This window comes from Juglans regia, chromosome 7 (assembly GCF_001411555.2).
Source record: "Juglans regia cultivar Chandler chromosome 7, Walnut 2.0, whole genome shotgun sequence".
In the NCBI taxonomy this organism is placed as follows: Eukaryota; Viridiplantae; Streptophyta; class Magnoliopsida; order Fagales; family Juglandaceae; genus Juglans; species Juglans regia.
This window is the reverse complement of record NC_049907.1, coordinates 34,485,421-34,507,868: the sequence shown is the minus strand read 5'-3', so window position 1 is coordinate 34,507,868 and position 22,448 is coordinate 34,485,421. Positions and strand designations below refer to the sequence as shown.

Below are 22,448 nucleotides of genomic sequence, written 5' to 3'. Positions count from 1 at the left end.
TCCATCAACCTTAAGTTTAGTGAGATCTTCAATGTTAAAAATTGGGCTAATACCAAAATCAGAGGGCAATTCAATGACGTACGCGTTGGTGCCCAATTTCTTGGCGACTTTAAAAGGACCCGTCCATCGTGCATGAGGCTTGGTAAAACTCCCCGAAGGAAATCGCTCTGGTCTTGAACGAATAAGAACCATATCACCTATGTTGAATTGCCTATCTTTGCACCTTGCATTGGTAGAAATTGCTTAAGAATCTGTATTAAAGGTAAGGCGTCGTTTGCATTCTTCATGAACGTCCCTCATATAGCTAGAAAAATATAGTGTAGCCTCACTTGGTCTGTGGGGCAACGGTAAGGAGTTGATATTGAGCGGAGTGCTAGGCCGGAAACCATACACCACTTTGAATGGGGTGCACCCTGTTGATCTGTTAAAAGAATTATTGAAAGCAAATTCTGCTTGTGGAAGTACTAGATCCCAGCTGGTGATATGATCCGTAACGAGGCAACGTAATAAGTTTTCCAAGTTTCTGTTAGTTACCTCAGTTTAGCCATCTGTTTGGGGATGGAATGCACTAGAAAACTTCAGCTTTGTCTCCATTTTTGTCTACAATGTCTTCCAAAAATAACTCACAAATTTTACGTTCCTATCAGACATGAAAGAAGTTGGAACACCATGTAATCAGATTATTTCTTTGAGGCATCATAAGTCTTGTGACATGGAATGAAATGCGACATCTTTGAAAAATGATCCACGACCACCATAATTGAGTCATGTTGCCGAAGAGTTTTAGGCAACCCAAGAACAAAATCGATGCTAATATGTTGCCACGGTTTGTCTGGAATAGGAGTGGTGTATAGAGTCCTGCTTGTTGCTTAGTTCCTTTATTTATCTGGCAAATTTGACAACGATCAACCATTGTGTGCACGTCTCTACGCATCCGAGGCCAATAGAACCGATCAACAACAATAGCAAAAGTTTTGTCATATTCGAAATGCCCAGCTAAACCCTCACTATGGAGTTCCATAATTAAGAATTCACAGAAAGATCCACGCGGAATGCATAGCTGTGTCCTGTAAAATAGATATTCATCCTTCATAGAATATACACCACCAGATATGCGTACATGACTAGATAGATTACTCCACACGTTGTCGAAGTCCTCATCATCAGCATACTGCGTTTTGAGACTATCAAATCCAGCAAAATTAGCTGAAAACATATGTAACAAGTAAGGTCTCCTGCTTAAGGCGTCAGCCACCTTATTTTTAGTGCATGACTTATGCCTAATAACAAACTCGAACTGCTGCAAATAGTCCATCCAGCGAGCATGTCGGGAATTTAGCTTACTTTGAAAATTTAGATGTTTCAAAGAGTCATGATCAGTGTAGAGAATAAACTCTCTATGAATCAAATATGGTCGCCAATGCTTAAGAGTTTAAATTAAAGCATAGAATTCCATATCATATACCGAATATTGTCGGCGAGTGTCATTAAGCTTCTCGCTGTAAAAAGCGATGGGGTGACCTTCTTGACTCAATACACCTCTGATTCCCACATGTGAGGCATCACAAGCCACTTCAAAAACTTTAGAAAAATCATGCAATTTAAGAACTGGTGCTTGCCCCATCTTCTCTTTAATTTAGGTGAAGGCCTTGGCAGCTGCAACACTTCACAAAAAATTATTTGCTTTCAAGCACCCGATGATTGGGGTCATTATAGTGTTGAACCTGCGAATAAATCGTCGAGAGAACGCGGCAAAACTGTGAAAGCTCTTGACTTCAAAAAAATTCTGGGGCGTTGGCCAATTCTGAACAGTTTGCACCTTTGTGGAGTCAGCCTTGACACCTTGATCAGAAATTATAAAACCTAGAAATTTAGCGCTTGTCTCATAAACAAACACTTGTCTCGATTGATATAGAGTTGTTCAACTCTCAAAGTCTTCAATACTTACTCGACATAGTCTAAATGGTTCTGCAAACTTCGGCTAAAGATTAGGATATCATCAAAATAAACAGCGACAAATTTGCCCAAGAATGGCTTGAGAGCTTGTGTCATAAAGCACATGAAGTTGCATGGCGCATTGGTTAATCCGAAGGACATGACTAGCCATTCAAACAAACCATCTTTCAATTTGAAAACCGTCTTTCACTCGTCACCCATACGGATACGAATTTGATGGTATCCACTTCGAAGGTCGAGCTTAGTGAAAATATATGCACCACTTAGCAAATCCAACATGTCGTCAAGAAGGGGAATGGGAAATCGGTATTTCACTATGATCTTGTTAATCACTCGGCTATCTACACACATCCTCCAACTACCATCCTACTTGGGTGTAAGTAAAACCAGAATAGCACAGGGACTAAGACTCTCTCAGATGAAGCCTTTGTCTAACAATTGCTGAATTTGCCGACTGAACTCTTCATTATCTATTGGGCTTAAGCGATAGTGCGGTAAATTAGGCAAGGTTGATCTGGGAATCAAATCTATAGCATGTTGCACATCCCGCATTAGAGGAAGTTGCTTCGACATCTCATCCGACACAATGTCCTGAAATTCTTTTAGCATTGTGGTGAGTTATGCTGGAATAGAACTATCATCTTGCTTCATTTCACGCCTCACTACCATTAGCACCATATCTTCACCATGCAGGAATCGAGAAAATTGACGCATGGTCAAAACTGGGACATCTTTCCTTTGAGTCTCAAATGCCAAAATACTCAAAGGATCCAAAACAAACTTCTTACCCTTGAGATTAAAGGAATAAGTGTTAGCATACTCATCATAGGAAACTTTCTGATCATAGAGTCATGAATGCCCCAATAACATGTGACAAACGGTCATAGGAATCACATCGCACCATGCCTCGTCCACATATTTTTTTCCCAATGAAAATCTAACCAAACATCGATGCTTTACTAGGACTGAGTTGTCTTCATTAACCCAACTGATTCGATAAAGAGTAGGATGCTTCTCAATCTTCAGCCCCAAAAGTTCTACGATAGTTTCGGAAATCACATTCATGTCACTGTTATAACACCCCGCTTAATTAACCATTAAATCAATCCTTGAGCATTCTAGATTAGACTTTTAATTTTGGGTTATTACTTACATTAAGGTTGATATTAAGGTTAGCCTTAATATTGGCACTTAGTACCATTAAGTTAAGGATTAGAGAAGTAAACTCATTAGTGAATTTAGTGAGGCTTTTAGGACCTTAGAGCATTCATGGACCAAGAAGCCTTAAAACCAAGCTCATATGGAATTCAAGACTTGGTAGCTAGCCTTACCCAAACTTAAGGAAGGCATAAGGCTTTTGAGCAAAACTTGGTGTAGAATGGACCCATGGTACAATTAGGCCAAGTCAAACCTTTTCAAGCTCATCTTTATGGATCTTAAGGTTTCTTTTCAACCCTAAAAATCTGAAAATGAAGCCCCTCTCATTCAAGTCCAAGAACTCATAAGTCATAAACCCACACACTTGGCCCTTTTAAACCCACAAGGCCCAAAGCTATGTTTGGGTTTATTTCACTATTCAACTTGAAAATCCAATACACCATATCATTGGTTATTTAAGCCTAAATCATACCCTAGGTACCCAAATTCAGTTTTGAATGTTGGCTAAGACCATTAAATATCATACTTAAGGTTAGTGAACTTTAAACCATGTTTTGAAACTTAATTTTGTTTAATTTTTTCTTAACCCTCTAATTCAAATTATTCTTGATTGATTATTTATTTTCATCATAATTAGACCTTAATAATACCCTAGCTAAACCTCCCCACATGTCATTAAGGAAAATGACATATCAAACCTCAAACTTGCATCAATCGGCTATTGTGTATCACCTCTGAGTACTTGGACTGTTTTGCCCTTAGGCCCAATATTTTTGTGGCTTGAACTCAATGGTAATATGGTCCTTAGACACCTCATGAGGATCCTTCAAATCCAAAATTAGCCTTGGACGAAAATGGTTCCACAAAACTAAGAAGGCAAACCGATTGCACCTTAGTTTAGTTTGAGTGGGAACCAGTTGGGTTGAAATTTAACCAACCATCTGCCTTGGTTGAGCCACCACCCCACACCACCTCCATCACCACCCAGTCCCCCAGAGATCTCATGACCATCATGAGAATTTTGACTCAGTTTTTCATACCCAAAAACCATCCAAAACCGAACTCAAAAACTGCCAAGTAAAAACCACATAAACCCGCCTGTTTGCAAGGGTGGTTTTATTGACTTATGGTCATTTGAATCATGCCCCATGACTTGAAAACCTCTACAAGACCATTGTAGCTATAATGAGGAGAAATCATAGTTGATTCAGGCCACTATTTCCCCTGCACAATGTGACATAAGCCATGGAAAGCAAGCTGGAAAATTTCAGGACTAGTGTACCGCCCACTTCACCCAATCACCAAGCATCTAAGCCAACGTCTCCTCCCTTCTTAAACCCTATAAATACCTCATTCACTTCCTCATTTCCTTCATACCTCAACTTCAATCTTCCTCTTGAGTCTTGAGAGCACTTCTCCCCTTTTGAGTTCAAAAGAGTGAAACAGAATAACTTTTGGTAAGTTCTTGAGTGTTCTTGAGAAAGGCCACGAAGTTTGTAAGTTTTCTTACTCCTGATCTTAGTTGAGTTTTGAGAAGGTTATCATGCGTAGTTCAAAACTGGGTCATTAAAGGATGATTTGAATGATTAAATGATTTTAAGTGAAAATTTAGCTATGACATGTTTTAAACATGATTTTATATGATTTATTATTGGCTTAGAATGATTATTATGAAAGGTTTTATTTGTGATTAAAAGCATGGCGTGATAGGTTTTAAATCTATCTTATTTTGATCATCAAGTATGAATCGATTTTGAGTAAATTAGATATTAGGATATCTTAGTCATGATTAAATGTTGGGATGAACTTGATTATCCAAGAATTAGCCTTCATTATTTCATTGAAGATGTTAGTTAATCAAGAATTAGCCTTCATTATTTCATTGAAGATGTTAGTGATCATTTGTGATTAAAGAAAATCTCATATGCATGCATTCATAGGGATCAATAGTTGAAAACACAATTAGGCATCAACTAGAGTGCATGCCACAGGTTGGGACTGTTTAGATAAGTTCCACTTTGATTTTTAAAAATCTAAGGACATAGATGGTTTTAGAATGCCAAAAATATGAAGTTCATGAATTTTGGTTAAATTTGGAATTCGTTTACAATTAGTGAAAATTTAGGGCCTTGAGGACAATTTTTTAAAGCCTGGGGGTATTTTTGTAAATATCCATTTTTGAAGCCCTCAACCAAGAAGTATTAATCCTAACTTAGCTCGCACTTGATTTCAGCAGCTACGACATTTTTTTCGAATTAGTCAGGAAATTTGCAAGTTGGCCTCTAACTTACACCTTGATAGATTATTTATAAATTATTAATAAATGTTTCATTTATATTTCAATTATCATTTTATGCATAAAATATCATGTTATATGATACATTGAGTGCATACTTACATGACATGTGATATTTTTCACCATTTTTGCATATTTCATTTATAAATGTCATTTTTCTATGAAAGTTTGCCACATTTGCACATGTCATGAAAAATATTTTTCAAACATAGCATGAAAATAATCGTTGTTACAACCCCAAAGGCTAGGATGGGGAATTATCCTAGTGGAACTCCTCTGTTCACTTTGGAGTATTTAAGAATGGAATGGTAGTCCCTGAGTTGACGAAGAACAGTCGACAGGCTTCGAATGGGTTTTTTTTTTTTAAAGAACGCCGGAGTGAATTCAATATGTTACGACACCTAATACTGGTGGGTGTACACTTTATGATGCTATATTATATTTATCAATGCATTGAGAATAAGTCTATAGACAACATAGTTTCAACGTGAGTTGTACTATGGTCACCGATAAGTACTCAAAGTGCATATGGGGAACTGTAACATAACTATACATTATGATGTTAATTATGAATTGCTAATAATGATGAAAGTTTATGATGAAGTTATGATTTCGAAAATGATGGCAAAAATGTTTACTGAATGAAAACCTGTATCTCCATTTTTCTAAAATGTTAAGGAATCTGGATGGGAGACATGCATACTGATTTTTTTGTATCTCATGTATTGCATATTTATCATGCTTTATGTTTAATTTATATTTGTGCAAGTTGATTGTTTAACTTGTTGAGATTTCAAGTAAATCTCACCCTTTATGAGACCGAAATGGTAGAAGTTGTATCAGGACTCAATGAGGACGGGATAGATTGAGGGCTAGATCCACATGATTGAGGAGGAGGAGGAGCAGGATATTGAGAGGAAATTAGATTTAATCCTGATGTTTATAACCCAATTCCTTCATTCTTTTGATCGCATGAATAGAATGATTTGACTTTAACTCTTAGTTATACTAAGTCTATGCTACATTGATATTTTGAACTTGATGATTACTAATGAAATTGGGATTTTTTAGTTATTCTGGCATAAGTTATACTTCACCTTTTAAATTCCGTTGCAATTATTAGCTACATACTAGAATACATTGCATATTAACTGTCATGTACAGGAATATGTAACCTTGTGTTGCATTTCTCTATGCTCTAAGTCGTCGTTCCATCCCAAGCGGAGATTGGGGGCATCATAGCTGCCATTATCAATAATGACATTCAAAGCTCGACCATCATGTTCCATGCGTGTGGAAAATGTTGGTACGCAACCACGCAGGATTAGCCTGGAACTCTTTCTTAGTTCTAGTCAACACTCGATGGATCAAGCAGCTAGGTAAATCTGATGCGCCCAGGTGTTCTTCTCGGTGACTACCCTCATTGGTCTTCTTCACATCCGTTTCTTCAATAGTGTCCATTACCAATAATTTTTTTTTTCACATATGAAGGCTAACTTTTTTTCTCTTGTAGGACACACAACAACATAGTGTCCAAAGCCTTTACATTTGTAACATTGTGGCCCTTCGCTAGAAGCTTTTGCTTTTGCTTTTCCTTTCTGGTCTCCAATCACCGCGTCCCTAGGTTGATCTTTCAGCAATGGTGGCCTTTGGAATGAAGGCGTTGGCACACATTCCGGTCTTGGATTCGTTGACATCATTTTTCTCCCAATCGAGATTCACATTTGCTTCTCAATACGTAGTGCTAATTGATACACATCATCCACATTAATTAAACGTGCAGTCAACATCTCCTTGCGTAGATCACTGCATAATCTCATGCGGTATCGAGCTAAAGTTTGTTGTTTAGTCTCCACAATCTTGCTACGGACAGTCAACTCGTGGAAGCGGTCCGTGAATTGATCAACACTCAACGACCCTTGTCTGAGTTGTAACATCTCTTCGAACATCATTTGCTCATAATCAATGGGCAATTATTTTTCTTTAAGTCATTCCTTCATTTCCTCCCAGTTATAAACTGATGGATGTCGAGTACGACGTAATTGTTCTTCCACGCTTCCCCACCATACTCGTGCATGACCCTTCAATTTCATCTAAACATAACGAACCTTTCGATCCTACGATACAACAAACCAATCGAAGTAGTCCTCAATAGTCGTTAACCAATCTTCAAAAGCGTTGGGTTCTAATTTCCCATAAAACTCCGGCACATCAACCATCATCCTCTTAGTCAATTCATGAAGAGTTTGATAATTTGTGCCACGCCCACCACGACTTCAGTGAAAATTTTGCATGTGACGTCGAATTCGAGGCCCAAGATCCTCAAACTCCTAGTCTCCTTCATCTTTCCAATCATCTTCATCATCCCTATCACTTTCGTTCAACACCTCCTCACAAACTGGGTCACACCCTCTCCGATTGAAAGGCCTAAACTCCCCTCGAGCTTGACGCTCATCCATGGCATCTAGTCGGTGAGTGAGTTGCTCCAAAACTGTGGCAATTTGATTGATTTGGTGCTGCAAATTGGGTTGTTCCGCATCTTGGTGGTTCAGATTTTGGTTGTTCGAATTTTAGTTGGTCAAGTTTTGGTTGTTTGAATTTTGGTTAGTCGGGTTTTGGTTGTTGGCCATGGCGTACGAAGTACCACGACAGGTTACAGGCATGGGGTTGCTAAGCTCTTTAAGGAAGGAACCTTGCTTTGATGCCAAAATTGATGCCAACTTCCTAGTTCAACCTCGTGCCGACGCCAGAAAGAGGGGAAAAAAAAAAGAATAAAAGCACAAAATCCCTCTCTTTAAGGCTAGAATCTCTCCAAAAATATAAATTAACAAGTTTATGATGTCTCACTAGACTAGTCACATCTCAAGATCAAACATGCAATTTCATTAATCAAGTGTCTTTAATCGTACATATCCTTGATCCTTAAATAGCCAACAAAATAAAATACTACTCTAACTAGGAAATAACAATTGCAGATAGAATAAAACTAGGAAATACTAATACTAATCTAACTACCAAAGCAATAAATTCGGAAAAGATAACAATCAATTAAAATAGCTCCACTAATTACGGAGCATCTTCTTGATTTGCATCATCTACTACATCCGTTTACATAAGAACTAAAGAAAGTATCGATTTTTTTACATTTTTAACGAACATAATAGATCATACAATAAATGGTCTACTGATTTCTTTAAGCAAAGAGCCATTATTTTTTTATTTTTTTTTTATTTTTTGGTTGTCTGTTTTGTGGTATGGGTGACATAATAGCATAGGGGCAGCGCCATGTAAATTGCTCAATTTGGAGTCGGGGCTCTTATGTAGGAGGCCCATCGTATGTTGGTAGATATCCAATAAGTGAGCCCACTCTGGTCTTAATCGACCAATCCCGGCTTTATAAAATGCCCAGCCCAACACGGCCTACAATGCGTTTAAAGCAATATGCAATTTCAAACCTAACAATTCTCTTTAAGATAAATAATATTTACAATCATAAAATACAAAAAGGTCAAATAATTTTTTAAAAAAACAAGTGAGTAAATATAGAACCCATATGAAAAAAATTAATTTTTTTAATAATAGACCTCATTATTTTTCAAAATAATTATGCGGTACTTGTATACTTCACCATTGTATATACCATTACTCCGAAAGAAATTATACAAAAAAGTATTATACATATAAAAAATTTTATAAAAAATTAGATTTATAAAGTAATATGATTTTACATCGTACGCCAAATTTATTTTATAATAAAAATAATTTTCAATCAACGTATCACATCAAATCACGTCTTTTTATTTAAAGCATTTATTATAGATATGCAAAAACTTAATTGAGTTTTTCTTTTTCTATTTCGTCTCGTTACGAAGAGATACACTTTAAGTATTTTTAGTTTATTGGATACGATATAATATAAAGTAGGTTCTACAATATTTATATTTCGATGGTAAAGAAAGGAATCTAAAGATTTTGACAAAAATCACTGAAAATAATATTCGTAGAAAACAATGTTGTGAAATAGACATCATATGTTGTCAATGCCTAGAACAAAAACAATGTTGTCAAAGTTGTGGGTGCGCCGAGAAGAATACCATGGATTTCCTTCTTTATTCCACGCCGTGGACCAAGAACTCAAAAAGAAAATAAAACGTGGGGAAAGAGACGACGTCGTCAAACTCATTCAACGCTTCTATTTTCTCCATTGGGAATACTGTTGGATATTGAATTATCATGCAACCATTTTTGTGGCCTTCTTTTTCTGTGGAACCTCCATGGTAGCTTCCATGATCATGATCAACTAATAATAACAAAACATTAAATATGTCTTCATAATAATCATGAATTTAACTTTTTAATCTTAAACTAATTCCAAAAATTTTATTTTGTCAATATTTTCTTTGCTAGTTTGAGATCTCTGTAATTTAAATGGTTTAAGGGGTCTTTGTTAAATAAAACTACTCGAAAAGAAAGTGTTACAGTTACAGATAGATTCTATAAAAATAAAGTTATAAATTGACGTAATTTTATATAATACGTTAAATCTGCAATCTAACGTAGATTGTAAAGCAGTTATACAATCTAATTTACCGCATCAAATCATGTTAATTTGTGAATTTATTTTTATGAGATTTTTTTGTGGTTAAAGTATTTCTCTTCTAAAATATTATTATTTTTTTATATAAGTTGAGACATTTTTGAGGTTGTAGTAATTTTGAGAGAATCTGGTCAATATTATAATAACCAAATTTTAAAATAGTAATGTAAGATACAGTTTTAAAGTGTGTAAGTTTCGCGTACTTCTTTTTAAAAAAAAATAAATTCATTATTAAAAAAATAAATTTTTCATGTAGATTTCAAATTTATCAATTTTTTTTTTAAAAAAAAAAGTGCATAAAAATTACAAAATATAATTTCCCCTTTTAAAATAAAGGCCCAGATCTAGGACTTGCGAGTAACGATAACAGCCAATTGTTGACGGCTTTTACCTGCTACTCCTAAAAAAAGAATTTATTAAAAAACACTTCTTAAAAAAAAATTAAATAACATCTAATAAATTAAATGGCCCTTGCAACTTTAATTACCTACGTATCTTCCTACAATGTATGTAGCCGTAAAACATAAGTACAAATAGAACAAAGGCAAAAAAGAAAGAAAGTGTACCTTCAGAAATTAAAGGACCATTTATGGTGTTTGGTTTGATATTCTTTTATTTGCTCGTACCCAAAAAGGAAGTGGGAAGGGACCATTGTCTCAAGTCCCAAAGGATTTATCTTTTCATTTCAAAATCAGAACTGATCATGGTCCAATTAAAATGTCATGATTCGTCACAGTCTTTCAGATTATTGATAGATTTTAGGTGTCAAAAGGAGCCCGCTATAAATATTTTTAGAGAGAGAAACTTTATCTTCTATCTTCAATCCGAAAACCACCTCTGAAGGGGATGAGAGTTTAGGCTCCTCCTTCCCTCCCTTTTCTCTAATGTAGTTTTTTCTAAGTGTTTAATTTTTCAATCATTGTTTTAGTTTTTTTTTTTTTTTTTTCGGTCAAGCGTTTCATGTTTTCCGGTGACCAGCAATCCCCCCACACCCCCTCCCCCCCTCCTCGCGCTATGTTCCTAAGCCGCCGATCTTTCAGACTGTCAAAGATTTCAACAAAAGGAACGGTGCGTGAACCACACACGTGGGTCAAATTCTGCACATGGCCTCCATGCACCACCACACAGAGGGCTCTATTGTCACCATGCATGGCGTTTTTGGGGTTAGTGATCTCGGTAGTTTCAAGATCGACGGTCCGACATACTCCTAATGTGTCACGTGTCCTTCACGCGCCATTACAGACTCCTTGCTCAGTGTTTTTTCAGTTTTTAGTGTATTTTAAGTTTTTGTTTTATTGTATTTCTGTTTTTTTATTTTTCCTATGTTTTTCTATTTTGTTGCTTATGTTAGACAAAAATAAAAAGAAATAGGTTGTTGGACTTGTTGTCCATAGCAAGATATGGTTGGTTATCTTATTTTTTACTAGGTGTTATACTGTCAGACAAACCGGGATTGAAATATCTGTTCTTACAGGATCTCATATCTCAAAAGGTTTTGTCATTAGAGAGCTTATAGAAGTTAAGAAAATGTCCGTCACAAAGAAATTTGTGTTCTAGGAAGCTCCAAATAGATGAGTAGTTTTGCTTGTAATTTAGATTTTTCTCTATATTTGTTAGTCACAACTATAACTTCAGTTTCATTGAATGAAATAAGTCTATTTCCAATAAATAAATTATTGATAGATTTTTAATTTTTTTTACCTTAAAATAGTAAGAGTTATGTTACATACAGTCATTTTTACGTACTCTTTGTTCACTCCACTTATATGATTGGTCAAAATTATTATTTTATATTAAAAATAATAATGTAACCAATCACACTAATAAAATATACAAAAAATTTAAAATTTTTGAAATAATAATGATCTGACTTTTACTAGTTGTTGTGAAAGAATAAGACCCTGACAGATTTTGACAAATCATTTCTTAGAAGCAAATTTTAGACTTAGAACATTAACATTGAATTTATTAAATTTATCTTTAAATTTTGATAAAAAGTATATATTTTTTATATATCTAAAATTTCTTTATTTATAACTCCACATTAAATTAGCTATCGAATTCATTAAAATAATAATATAATATTATTTTCTTAATAATAATATTTTTTTTTCATATTTTATAATTACACTAATCATATGCTAATTAATAATTTAATTTGATTCTTACATTATTATTACAAGACAGTTAGAGATTAAACGTGAATAAAAAAGATCATTAGAGATTAAAAGTGAATAAAAAATAGATTTAATAAGTAAACAGTAGCTCTTCAAATTTGAAGAAACCTATACATTTATTGTAGTTCAAAATTTCATATTTATCTCTTTAATTAATCCAATGCAGTTCTCTTTTGATGAAATTCATCATATTTTACATTTAATTAGACTTTTGATAAAATCAATATCAATACTCTAAAATTCAATTACATTTTATTTATAATTTTTAATAAATTAATATTTTTAAGATATTTAAATACATCAAATCAAAATAATAGTCAAAGACGTTTGAATTCGAAGATGACTTGAGATGAGCTGAGATGAGTTGAGGTGGATTGTGAATAGTAATGAGATGAGTTGTGAATAGTAGTGAGATTTGTGAATTAAAGTTGCTGAATAGTAATGAATAGTAATGAAATGAGTTGAGATGAGTTGAGATGAGCTGAGATGACTTGCGAATCCAAACATCTCCTAAATCTATCATTTTTAAGCAAATATATATCATCACAAATGATAAATATGCCACGAGGCTTTTACGGGGCTTCACACGAAATATGACAAATTTTTTACGCTTCATTGCACTCTAACGACACTATTTTGTTTAATTTTTTTAATACATATATATATATATATGTATATATATAAACATACACGTGTGTGTATATATATACAAAATTATTTGTTTAAACACAGACAAACACGTGTATAAACAAAAATGATTTTGTTTAATTTTTTTAATATATATACACGTGTGTATATACATTCACGTCGACTCATTTATACATACACGTGTGTCTGTGTTTAAAGTCGGAGGGCAGGTGAAATCCAAACATGCGCAATACTCCACTTGGCATCCGCTCATAAGGCTTCGTTTGTTTTCGTTGGGATAAGTTTGTTGTTAAAATTTAAATTTAAATAAAATATTATTCGAATATATTTTTTTAAAATTATTTTTATTTTAAAATTTTAAATTATTAAATTATTTATTTTATTTTATTTAAAAATATTAAAAAAATTATAATAATTAAATAAAATAAATTGAGATGAATTGTCTGTTAGCCAGCGTGGTGCAAGCGGTCTACCCCTGTCACAGGAGGGGCCCAGGTGGGCCTAATATGGGTACTGGGCAAGCAGTCCTAGTATGACGAGAGGGATGATTTGTATAAACTTTATATAAATTTTTGTAAAAAGGTAATTCTATTTTAAAAAAATGTAAAAAAAATTATTATTTATTAATAAGATCCATTATTTTACAAAAAGCTTGAATAAAATTTATCTATTTGAAGCTTATATCTAATATTACTCTTATAATATCTTTGTTTGAAATATTTATTTTTTTAAAAAAAATAAAAATAAAAAATAAACACTACATAAAAACAACCCCGCATGAACCACAAAGAATGTTTGGAACAGAATATTATAACAAATCCTAATCTTCCAGATATTGGACGTTACTTCCTAGAGAGTTGAGTGAGCCCATGGGCCATGGTGAACTTCCAAGGATAATGCTTGAAGTTACTACTTCTTAGTGACACAAACCATACAATGCCTTGAGATGAAATGAGTTGAAATAAAATTTAAATAAAATATTATTTTTTAATATTATTATTATTTAAAATTTTAAAAAAATTAAATTATTTATTATATTTTATTTAAAAATTTAAAAAAATTATAACGATGACAGTGAAATGAAAGTGAGATGTCGGTATGTTGTATAAAATAAAAGCTCTAACATTCTTTCCATATAATTTTCCAATTTTGATTGGATTATGGTCATTGTTCTTATCTGTCACAATGAGGAAATAAAAATTACAAAATAATTAACATAGAGACCTCTTCGTTATTTATTCATCTATTTATTTTAATAATATATAGAAGTGGTCCATATATATCGATACGTCCCACACATACCACATACATTTTTGGCACAGATCACACATATACCATGCTGGGGCCATGTAATAATGATGATGTTACTGTGTCTACATACATACATGCTGCATACATGCATACATATAAGTCGAAACGTCAATTATATCGCCAGATCAATGATGTATTTTCTTATGAATTTGACAATAGTTTAAGGTTAAATTTGAATATTGAGATGGTCTTAAATGATGTAAATAATAATAAAAATAAATAAATTATTTGTAAATAACAATAAATTATTTGTGAGTAATAGTATAATATCTCTCGTTTGCATTTAAAATCTACATCAACTCATCTAATCTTATCATTATAATTTTTTTTTAAAATTTCTACACAAAATATAATAAATAATTTAATTTTTGTAAATCTTAAAATAACTTTTCTAAATTCTCACATAAAATATAATAAATAATTCAACTTTTATTTTACTATTCACAAACCATCTCAACTCATCTCTGAATCCAAACCACTAAGGCTTTGTTTGGGTAGTGGGAATACCTCAACACTTTTCAAGTATTCTCGTACTATTGGAAATACTTCACATGCCAAACAACTTAAAATACTTTCAATGAAACTCACAAACACACTTTAATCTCTACTCATAACTATTCACAAATATTCTATAATATTTATCACTATTAAATATAAATAAAAAATAAAATCATTATAATATTTATCACTATTATATATAAATAAAAAATAATTTCACTATAATATTTAATAAAAAATAACATTACTATAATATTTATCACTATTATATATACGAAAATAAAACTATTATAATATTTATCACTATTATATATAAATTAAAAATAAAATCATTATTATATATAAAAATAAAATAAAATCACTACAATATTTATTAATATTAAAAAATTACTACAATAAAATCACTATAATGTTTATTATTAAAAATAAAGTCATTATAATATTTATGAGACCCATACCTTTTCAACTACATATCTAAAAGTTAACAACTCAACATATTTCATACATTCAAATAATTTAAAATATTCTTAATAGAACTTATAAATTCACTCTAATTTTTATTCATAACTATTCATAAATATTTTCATTATCCAAACTCATAAATATTCTCATTATCCAAACGTAACAGAGTACTTCGTATACCAAATACAACCTAAATCGTCCAAATAGGAAACACATGACAGGAACTGTTCAAGTTGGCTCGCCAACTAATTCACGCCTGGAATGCCAATGGACTGAGTTGACTCGGCCTCGTAGTCGGTCAAACAAGGGGAAAAAATGTTCTTTTATCTGCTCGCTTAAAAACACGTCTGAAAATAGACTATTAGATTTTTATCTACAGTAGTATTGGGTTCCTCCCTCTTTCGTGATAGGAAGATAGGTGGTACATAAAAGCCTCACATCCTGCATATTCACTAAAAAATATGTGATTTTACTTTTTTATCCTCATATCTCATATTGAATTCAATATGAGATATGAGGATAAAAAAGTAAAATCACATATTTTTTAGTGGGTGTGCAGAGTGTGGGACCTATGTTTAGAATTTTTCGAAAGGATAGGTGGTATGTTGTTTACTTTTCTTAATTGAAAATATGAAGTTTTGATGTGAAGTGTTTTTTTCTTTGTTTTAATATAGAGAATTCTACTCTTTTTTAAGAGTTCTCGTAATTTTGTGTATGAGAATGCTTATAATAAATATTGGTTTGATTTGTAATTTAAGTTACAGATATAATTTTTTTTATATAATGAAATGAAATGAAGTTTATTTCTTTAAAAGAAAATAGAATTTATTATTAAAAAATAAATCTTTTCATATATATATATATATATCTCATATTTTTCTTTTTTTTTTTAAATGTAGTTTTACACGTTAAAACTATATAAATTATTTTTTATTTAAAATAAAAAAAGAGTTCAAGATTCCAACGTTATGGTAGACTCGAATTCATTTATGAGACCGAAGCCAGAATGAAGCCTTCACCTAACTCCATGCTCAGCCGCAAATGCCCCGGTTTAGCCAAACGAGTCGGTTCAGCCTAAACCAGCTTTTGTTTTTAACTACTTTTAATTAATAATTAATAAAATGCAGTCTGCAGACACAACTCCAAAGGGGTAGTTTGGTCATTAAAACTAAAATCCGGTCACCCTGACGCGCTATGGGTGCGTGAGGCCGCCCCTTTGCTGTAACCTCCCTGCACCTATACCAGCACGTAGCAACGATTCGCTGCGACACTCGTACGGATTTAAGAGCAAAAGCTTCCCTATTTGAGGAAGAGTAATAGATTAATGATAACGTGGCGACATACCATTCGAGAAGTATAATTCGTGCGGGTGGGCACTTGTGTACTAGATCTGTTCGATGTTATCGCAGCGGAATCTTACAGTGCCACGCGTCGCGTGATGTGATTCGATTAACCACGCTCTAGTTAGCCGCGTGGGAGAATATCACCTTCGCCCCCCCCCCGCGGCACTCTCTCTCTCTAAAATACTTTCTAAACTCGTATGTTATTATTCTCGCTCTCGCTCTCTCTCTCTCTAGTTCTCAGCGACTTCGCTCTCGTTCTTTTGGCTTTCTCTACGGCTTCGGGCTTTGGCTCTGTTCCTCTTCGGATTCAGCCTTCGTGGCCATGAAAGCTAAGCTCTCCTAGCCCTGGTACGACCTCTCGTCTCTGTCTCTCTCAGTATGTGTAACATGTATGCGTATGTATATACATGTGTTTCACGCTTTTACTTTCTCCCTCTGAAAGAAAAAAAGAGAAAAGAAAAATATAACTGTGCGAATGTTCACGTTTTGTTTATATTTTTTTAATCTATGAGCTGCCAATCGGAGCATAACCATGAAGACCCATTTTCTCAGGTTTGCTTAGTCACGTGGATTTCAGCGTCTTGCTCTTTATCCATGTAGGTGTAGTAACAAATTCTTTTCTTTTTTGTTTTATATATGTGCTTTGCTTCTCGTACGATTTAATGTAGTTGTTGTACTTGGCTCCGAGTTTTAACGGTTGCTTCTTGTGTAGACAAGTCTAATTATTTTTTGGGATCATATTGGAATTCTATTTAAGAACGGTGGTTTTTGCTGTCTCGATGCTTCTTGTTCTATTCTTTCGTTTTCTTTGTTGGGTATCTGGCCTCTGTTGGTTTTGAAGATTTCAGTGTTGTTGGACTGCTAGGATTATGCTTGGTTTAATGATTGTGATAAATGTGCAAATATATTATATATTTATGAGGTTTAATGCTTCTTCTTTTTTTCTCTCTCTTTTTTGAGAATGTGGGGATGCTTCAAATTTTGTTTCGGGTCGGAAAGTGGATCTGGGATTGATTACTTTGTTGATTGTTCGGGGTTTGTGTTCCTTGTACATCTTATTTGTTATGGTTATTCGAAATTTTTTTTTAATAATATGTTGTTGTTTAATTTGGGATATTTGTTCTTCTGGAAGTTGGTATGTAATCTTTTTGTTTCTGGCGGGATGGAATATTGCAATCTTCTATCTCATGAATAATTGAAACTGGTACTTGGAAGTTGCTTTCTGGAAATCTATTGATTTATTTTGAATCTTTCTATCGGCTTAAATCTTTCACGTTTATGTTTGCGCTTTCTGAGAAGCAGAACAACATTTAGGTGGTTCTATAAGATTACGAAAACAATATTAATAGCTCAAAATTGCAGATAGTCGAACCATAATGTTGGCTCCTGTTTCTAAGTGAATTTTGGTTTCATTATATTGTACAGAACTGCTAGTTATGTGCTGCGAAATTTGTGAGTAAACGTTCAGAAACAAGCTTCAAGTTGTAAATGTACCCGATAAGCTATGCATTTAATTTCCTATGAGGCCATAGAAATGGAAAAATAAATAAATAGAAATAAAATAAATGATAAGTCTGCAAGTTATGATACATTAATTGTTTGCTTCATCTCTTTTGTTGCGCTACGATTTAGAATGAAATCATTGCTTATAAAAAGATAATTTAGTATGAACACATCATAAGGAAAAGATCTGAAACCTGCAGATGTATAGCTTCTCTTAGGAAAAGGTTTCTTTAATTCTCAAGTTCCTTGCTGAAATTGTTCTTGTAAATCCCTGCCTCTTTTTTAAGTTCTGAAAAACTAAATAACCATATAGGTTTACTTCTTTGACAGATGGATTCAGCTCAAGTCAATGAATGCGGGGATATTGTTGAGGATGGTGCATTTGATGAGCAATCAGCTTATCCAGAATGTACTCATTTATATGATGTCTTTGGAGAACCACAGGTATTTCCTCGAGTGGGTAATGAATACCAGGTTGAAGTTCCACCACAGATTACAGGATGTGACTCTCTCTGGTTTACAAAGAACCCATCTGATGCAGAAAACACAGCTGGCGATCCTCATGATTTTCTGGTGGGATTGTCTGTGCCAGTAATGTGGATCAGTGGATCAGTGGAGAATGTAAAATATGAACCACATGAAGCTATTGGTGATTCAACTGAAGTATCCGTTAAAGATGATCCTCTAAGATATGAATATAATGGAAAGAGCCACAAGATTTTGGAGGGCAGCAACTTAGAACCTAAAGATGAGCCTACAAATGATACGTTAGACAATGGGATAAACTTGGGAGAATTAGCAAATATAGCTATGCAACAAGAAATGAAGAATACGCATGATATGGATACAGGCAAAGGCTACTACCCAGTTCCTGGTTCCTTGGGAAATTCCTGGAGTGATAAAGAAGAGGCCAGTTTGATCCTTGGTTTATATATTTTTGGGAAGAACCTTGTTCTGGTGAAGAAATTTATTGGGAGTAAAAAGATGGGGGATATACTGTCGTTCTATTATGGGAAATTTTATAGGACGGACAGGTACCATAGATGGGCAGAATGCCGGAAAATGAAAAGCAGGAGATGCATATATGGACAAAGAATTTTTACAGGATTGAGGCAACAGGAATTGTTTTCTCGTTTGCTTCCCCACCTGTCAGAAGAATGCCAAAATACTTTAATGGAGGTATTTCTCCAATACTTGTACATGCTATTAAAAATTTTAATGCTTATAGATTTATATGCTCAGATACACAACAGTATGACCAAAATAAAATGTATACCAAAAAATCAATTTCGACTTCTTGAATAGTTTCTACAAATTTTTTATCGTTATGTGTCAGAATCTTTTCATGGCAGCTTTCCTTTAGCCTAAGATTGTAAAGATTCAGAAACAGTAATAATTTCTGGTTGGGTTGTTACAATTTATAAACAGGTGTATTGGCATCCTTAGGTTGTTGTTTTTCCTTTAGTCTTTTCATTATATACCTTATTGTACATATCTCTACAGTTTCTTGCACCTTTAGGAATTCTCACTTTCGTGACCTAGGTTCACTTATGGTATGGTATCCTGCTTGTTTCAAGCTGGATGGGATTGGAAGACTGAATCGATATGCTACACATTTTTATTTGAAATTCTGTGCATTCCTTTTTGCTTCTACCATGTATGAACTGATGTTTTTTTTAATCAAATCGTGTTCAGTTTTATGCACAGTACAGTCTCTCTAGTAAAAATGTTTTGCAACTCCCACTGTCTTGATGTTTGACTAGCTGGTTTTTCATTTTTTTTCCATTAGCTGATTTTATAGATTAAAATCTCCAATGTTGACTTTTCTCAAACTTCAAGCTGCTGCAAAATCTTCTCAATAATTCTTGCGGCATGGATAATAGAGAGAATTTTAGATGCTGTAAATATTATGCTATAATAGCATTTTTCTTGTTCTCCATCATTCCATCGCGGTAACATTTTGTCATTTGTTATATAAAAACTTGAACAACAGCTTCCCCCCCCCCCAAAAAAAAAAATGAAATGACATAAACTTCAACAAATTGGCAGGTCTCAAAAGCATTTGGGGAGGGAAGAATGTTACTAGAAGAATATGTATTCACTATAAAGGATTCAGTTGGGTTGAATGCACTTGTAGAGGCAGTTGGAGTTGGTAAAGGGAAGCAAGATCTTACAGGCATTGTGGAGCCTCCAAAGTCCACTCAAGTTGTTCCTGTCCGGCCAGAGATACCAATTGGCAAGGCGTGCTCCACACTTACACCTCTGGAAATTGTCAATTTTCTAACAGGAGACTTCCGGCTAAGCAAAGCCAGATCAAATGATCTCTTTTGGGAAGCTGTTTGGCCCCGTTTGCTTGCCAGAGGATGGCATTCTGAGCAGCCTAATAGTAATGGCTATGCTGCTGGTTCCAAGCATTCCTTGGTGTTTCTTATTCCTGGTATTAAGAAGTTTTCAAGAAAGAAACTAGTGAAGGGTAACCACTACTTTGACTCTGTTAGTGATGTCCTGAGTAAAGTTGCTTCAGACCCAGGGCTTCTTGAGCTTGAAATTGGAGCAGATGACTATAGAAGCAAAGTAGAACATGGGTGGACTGACCAAACAAAACTGGACCTAGATGATTTCCCTGATCAGCAACGCCACTGTTATCTCAAGCCACGAACTCCTAATCACGACACAGATGTATTGAAGTTTACTGTTGTGGATACAAGTTTGGCTAATGGGAAACCAATCAAGTTGAGAGAACTGAGAAGCTTGCCATCTGGAGTAATGAATACTTCTACCTCTGGAAGTGATTCTGAAGATGATGGAGATAGTTCAGAGGAGCCAACAGATAAATCTGATTCTGTCAATACCTCAGGCTTTGATAGGGAGGAGCCTAGAGCCACCAATAGCATTATTGACCCGGAAATCAATTCTGACAGGATGGGCTTAGAAAGTAATACTCCCAACGAGGGGTTTCAGGGTAATGGCCTATATCATGCTAATTTCTCTGTGAATATCCCCAATGGTCGGAAGACCAGTATTTGTAACGACACACAGGCAAGGAAAGCCACAAAGTCCCAATTGAGCCAGAGAATGGGACCAGACAACACTAACCATTTACCTCCTGTTATAAAAAGACGCAGAAAATTAAATGCTTGTGGTCGCACAGACACAAACCCCAGGAAATTCAACATCTTGCGAGGTCCCACATTAAAACGAGATAAGCCCAGTGGCTCTGCACAAGATCCTGATTTGAGTGGGAATGTTCTTTCTCAATTGGATTCATCTCAGGAGAAGAAATCATCTACCAGCTTGCCTAAATGCAGCCCAGTCATCAGTTGCGAAGGCATTCTAGGTGGCTCCTGTTTTGCTGCTGAACATCCTCATGAAGTACCTCAACCCCGGACACTGATTGACTTGAACTTACCTATTGCTTCAGATGCTGAAGATGATGAACCTTTCATGACAGAATCAACAGATCATGACAAAATTAGCAAGGAACCCAATGATCCCAATGTAGCGAAACCATCTGACTGTGTGGCAAATTCTGAGCAGCAGCCTAACATAAATTCCCGGAGACAGAGCACGAGGACCCGGCCACCAACCACTAAAGCACTGGAAGCTCTTGCTTTTGGATATCTAGACCCAAAGCAGAAGCGAAAGAGCAGAGATGCCTCTCCACGAGAAAACTCAATGTTAAGACCTTCTCGACGTGCTCGTGGTCAAGTGAGAGCTAACGAGAATTTTGGTGGTAGTGTGGTGGATTTAAAAGTCGAGGAAAGGGCAAATGGTGTGTGCCATAGTAATGGTGACATGATGACAAAGTTGCAGGCTTGACTCAAGGGAAAAGGGGATCAATGCCTCTGGTTTCTGGACTGTTTAGCTGCTGAGATGCCTAGTAACAACATGAGAATATGACTTCCGCCATTCTTTGTTGTTTTCACGAGCTCTGAAGTATACCCAATTCATTCAACTTCAATAATGACCCGTCATCCCAATGAGCAAGCAGTTCTTTCACTCTTCTAACTGGTTCAGCATTTGGGGGCCTCAGTTACAATTCACAAACGAAATATACTCCTAGTCTTCTTTCCATGTGGCTGTTTTTCATTAGACAAAGCTCCTGTGGTAGGAGGCACTGAGAATGAGGAAAACAGAGGTGAGAGTAATAGGTGCCTGTCATTCCAACTTGTCTCAGAATTAAAGCTCCATTTTCTATAGACTGATTTCACCTTTCAGGGGCTATTCTTAGTTATTAGTTGTCTCCATTCTCGACCAGAGTACATGTCATTGTTTCCCTGCTGAATTTCTGTGAGCATGTTTCTGGCACCTATGCTCCCCATGATAAGAGTTATCCACTGTGGTTCCTCCTGTTTTCGTGTCAACATTTATGATACTCCAAAATGTGTTATAATTTATGCAGTCCCCTATTGATTTGAGTATATTTTATTCGATAATTAAAATTATTACATATTAGTTAGTACGCGACACATTTGGAATGTATTTAACTTCTAGCATAT

The 22,448-nt window shown here is 34.6% G+C and overlaps 1 protein-coding gene across 2 annotated transcripts; it reads left to right on the top strand.

Moving 5' to 3' along the window:
* The first annotated feature begins 16,668 nt into the window (after window positions 1–16,668).
* On the top strand, window positions 16,669–22,370 carry LOC108995043. Of its 2 annotated transcripts, XM_018970506.2 has the most exons (4): window positions 16,669–16,794; window positions 16,999–17,042; window positions 18,280–19,128; window positions 19,999–22,370. In XM_018970506.2, exons 3-4 carry the CDS (start codon window positions 18,280–18,282, stop codon window positions 21,766–21,768), a joined length of 2,619 nt encoding a protein of 872 aa, XP_018826051.1. In that variant the 5' UTR covers window positions 16,669–16,794; window positions 16,999–17,042; the 3' UTR covers window positions 21,769–22,370. The 2 variants fall into 2 exon arrangements, with proteins under 2 accessions (XP_018826051.1, XP_018826052.1); XM_018970507.2 differs by lacking the exon at window positions 16,999–17,042.
* Window positions 22,371–22,448: the final 78 nt, after the last annotated feature.

Bases quoted from the DNA above. Each gene is read 5' to 3' on its own strand.
- LOC108995043 (XM_018970507.2), top strand. From the start codon at position 18,280: ATGGATTCAGCTCAAGTCAATGAATGCGGGGATATTGTTGAGGATGGT. The intron at 19,129-19,998 runs GTATTTCTCCAA...ACAAATTGGCAG, and splicing joins GCCAAAATACTTTAATGGAG to GTCTCAAAAGCATTTGGGGA.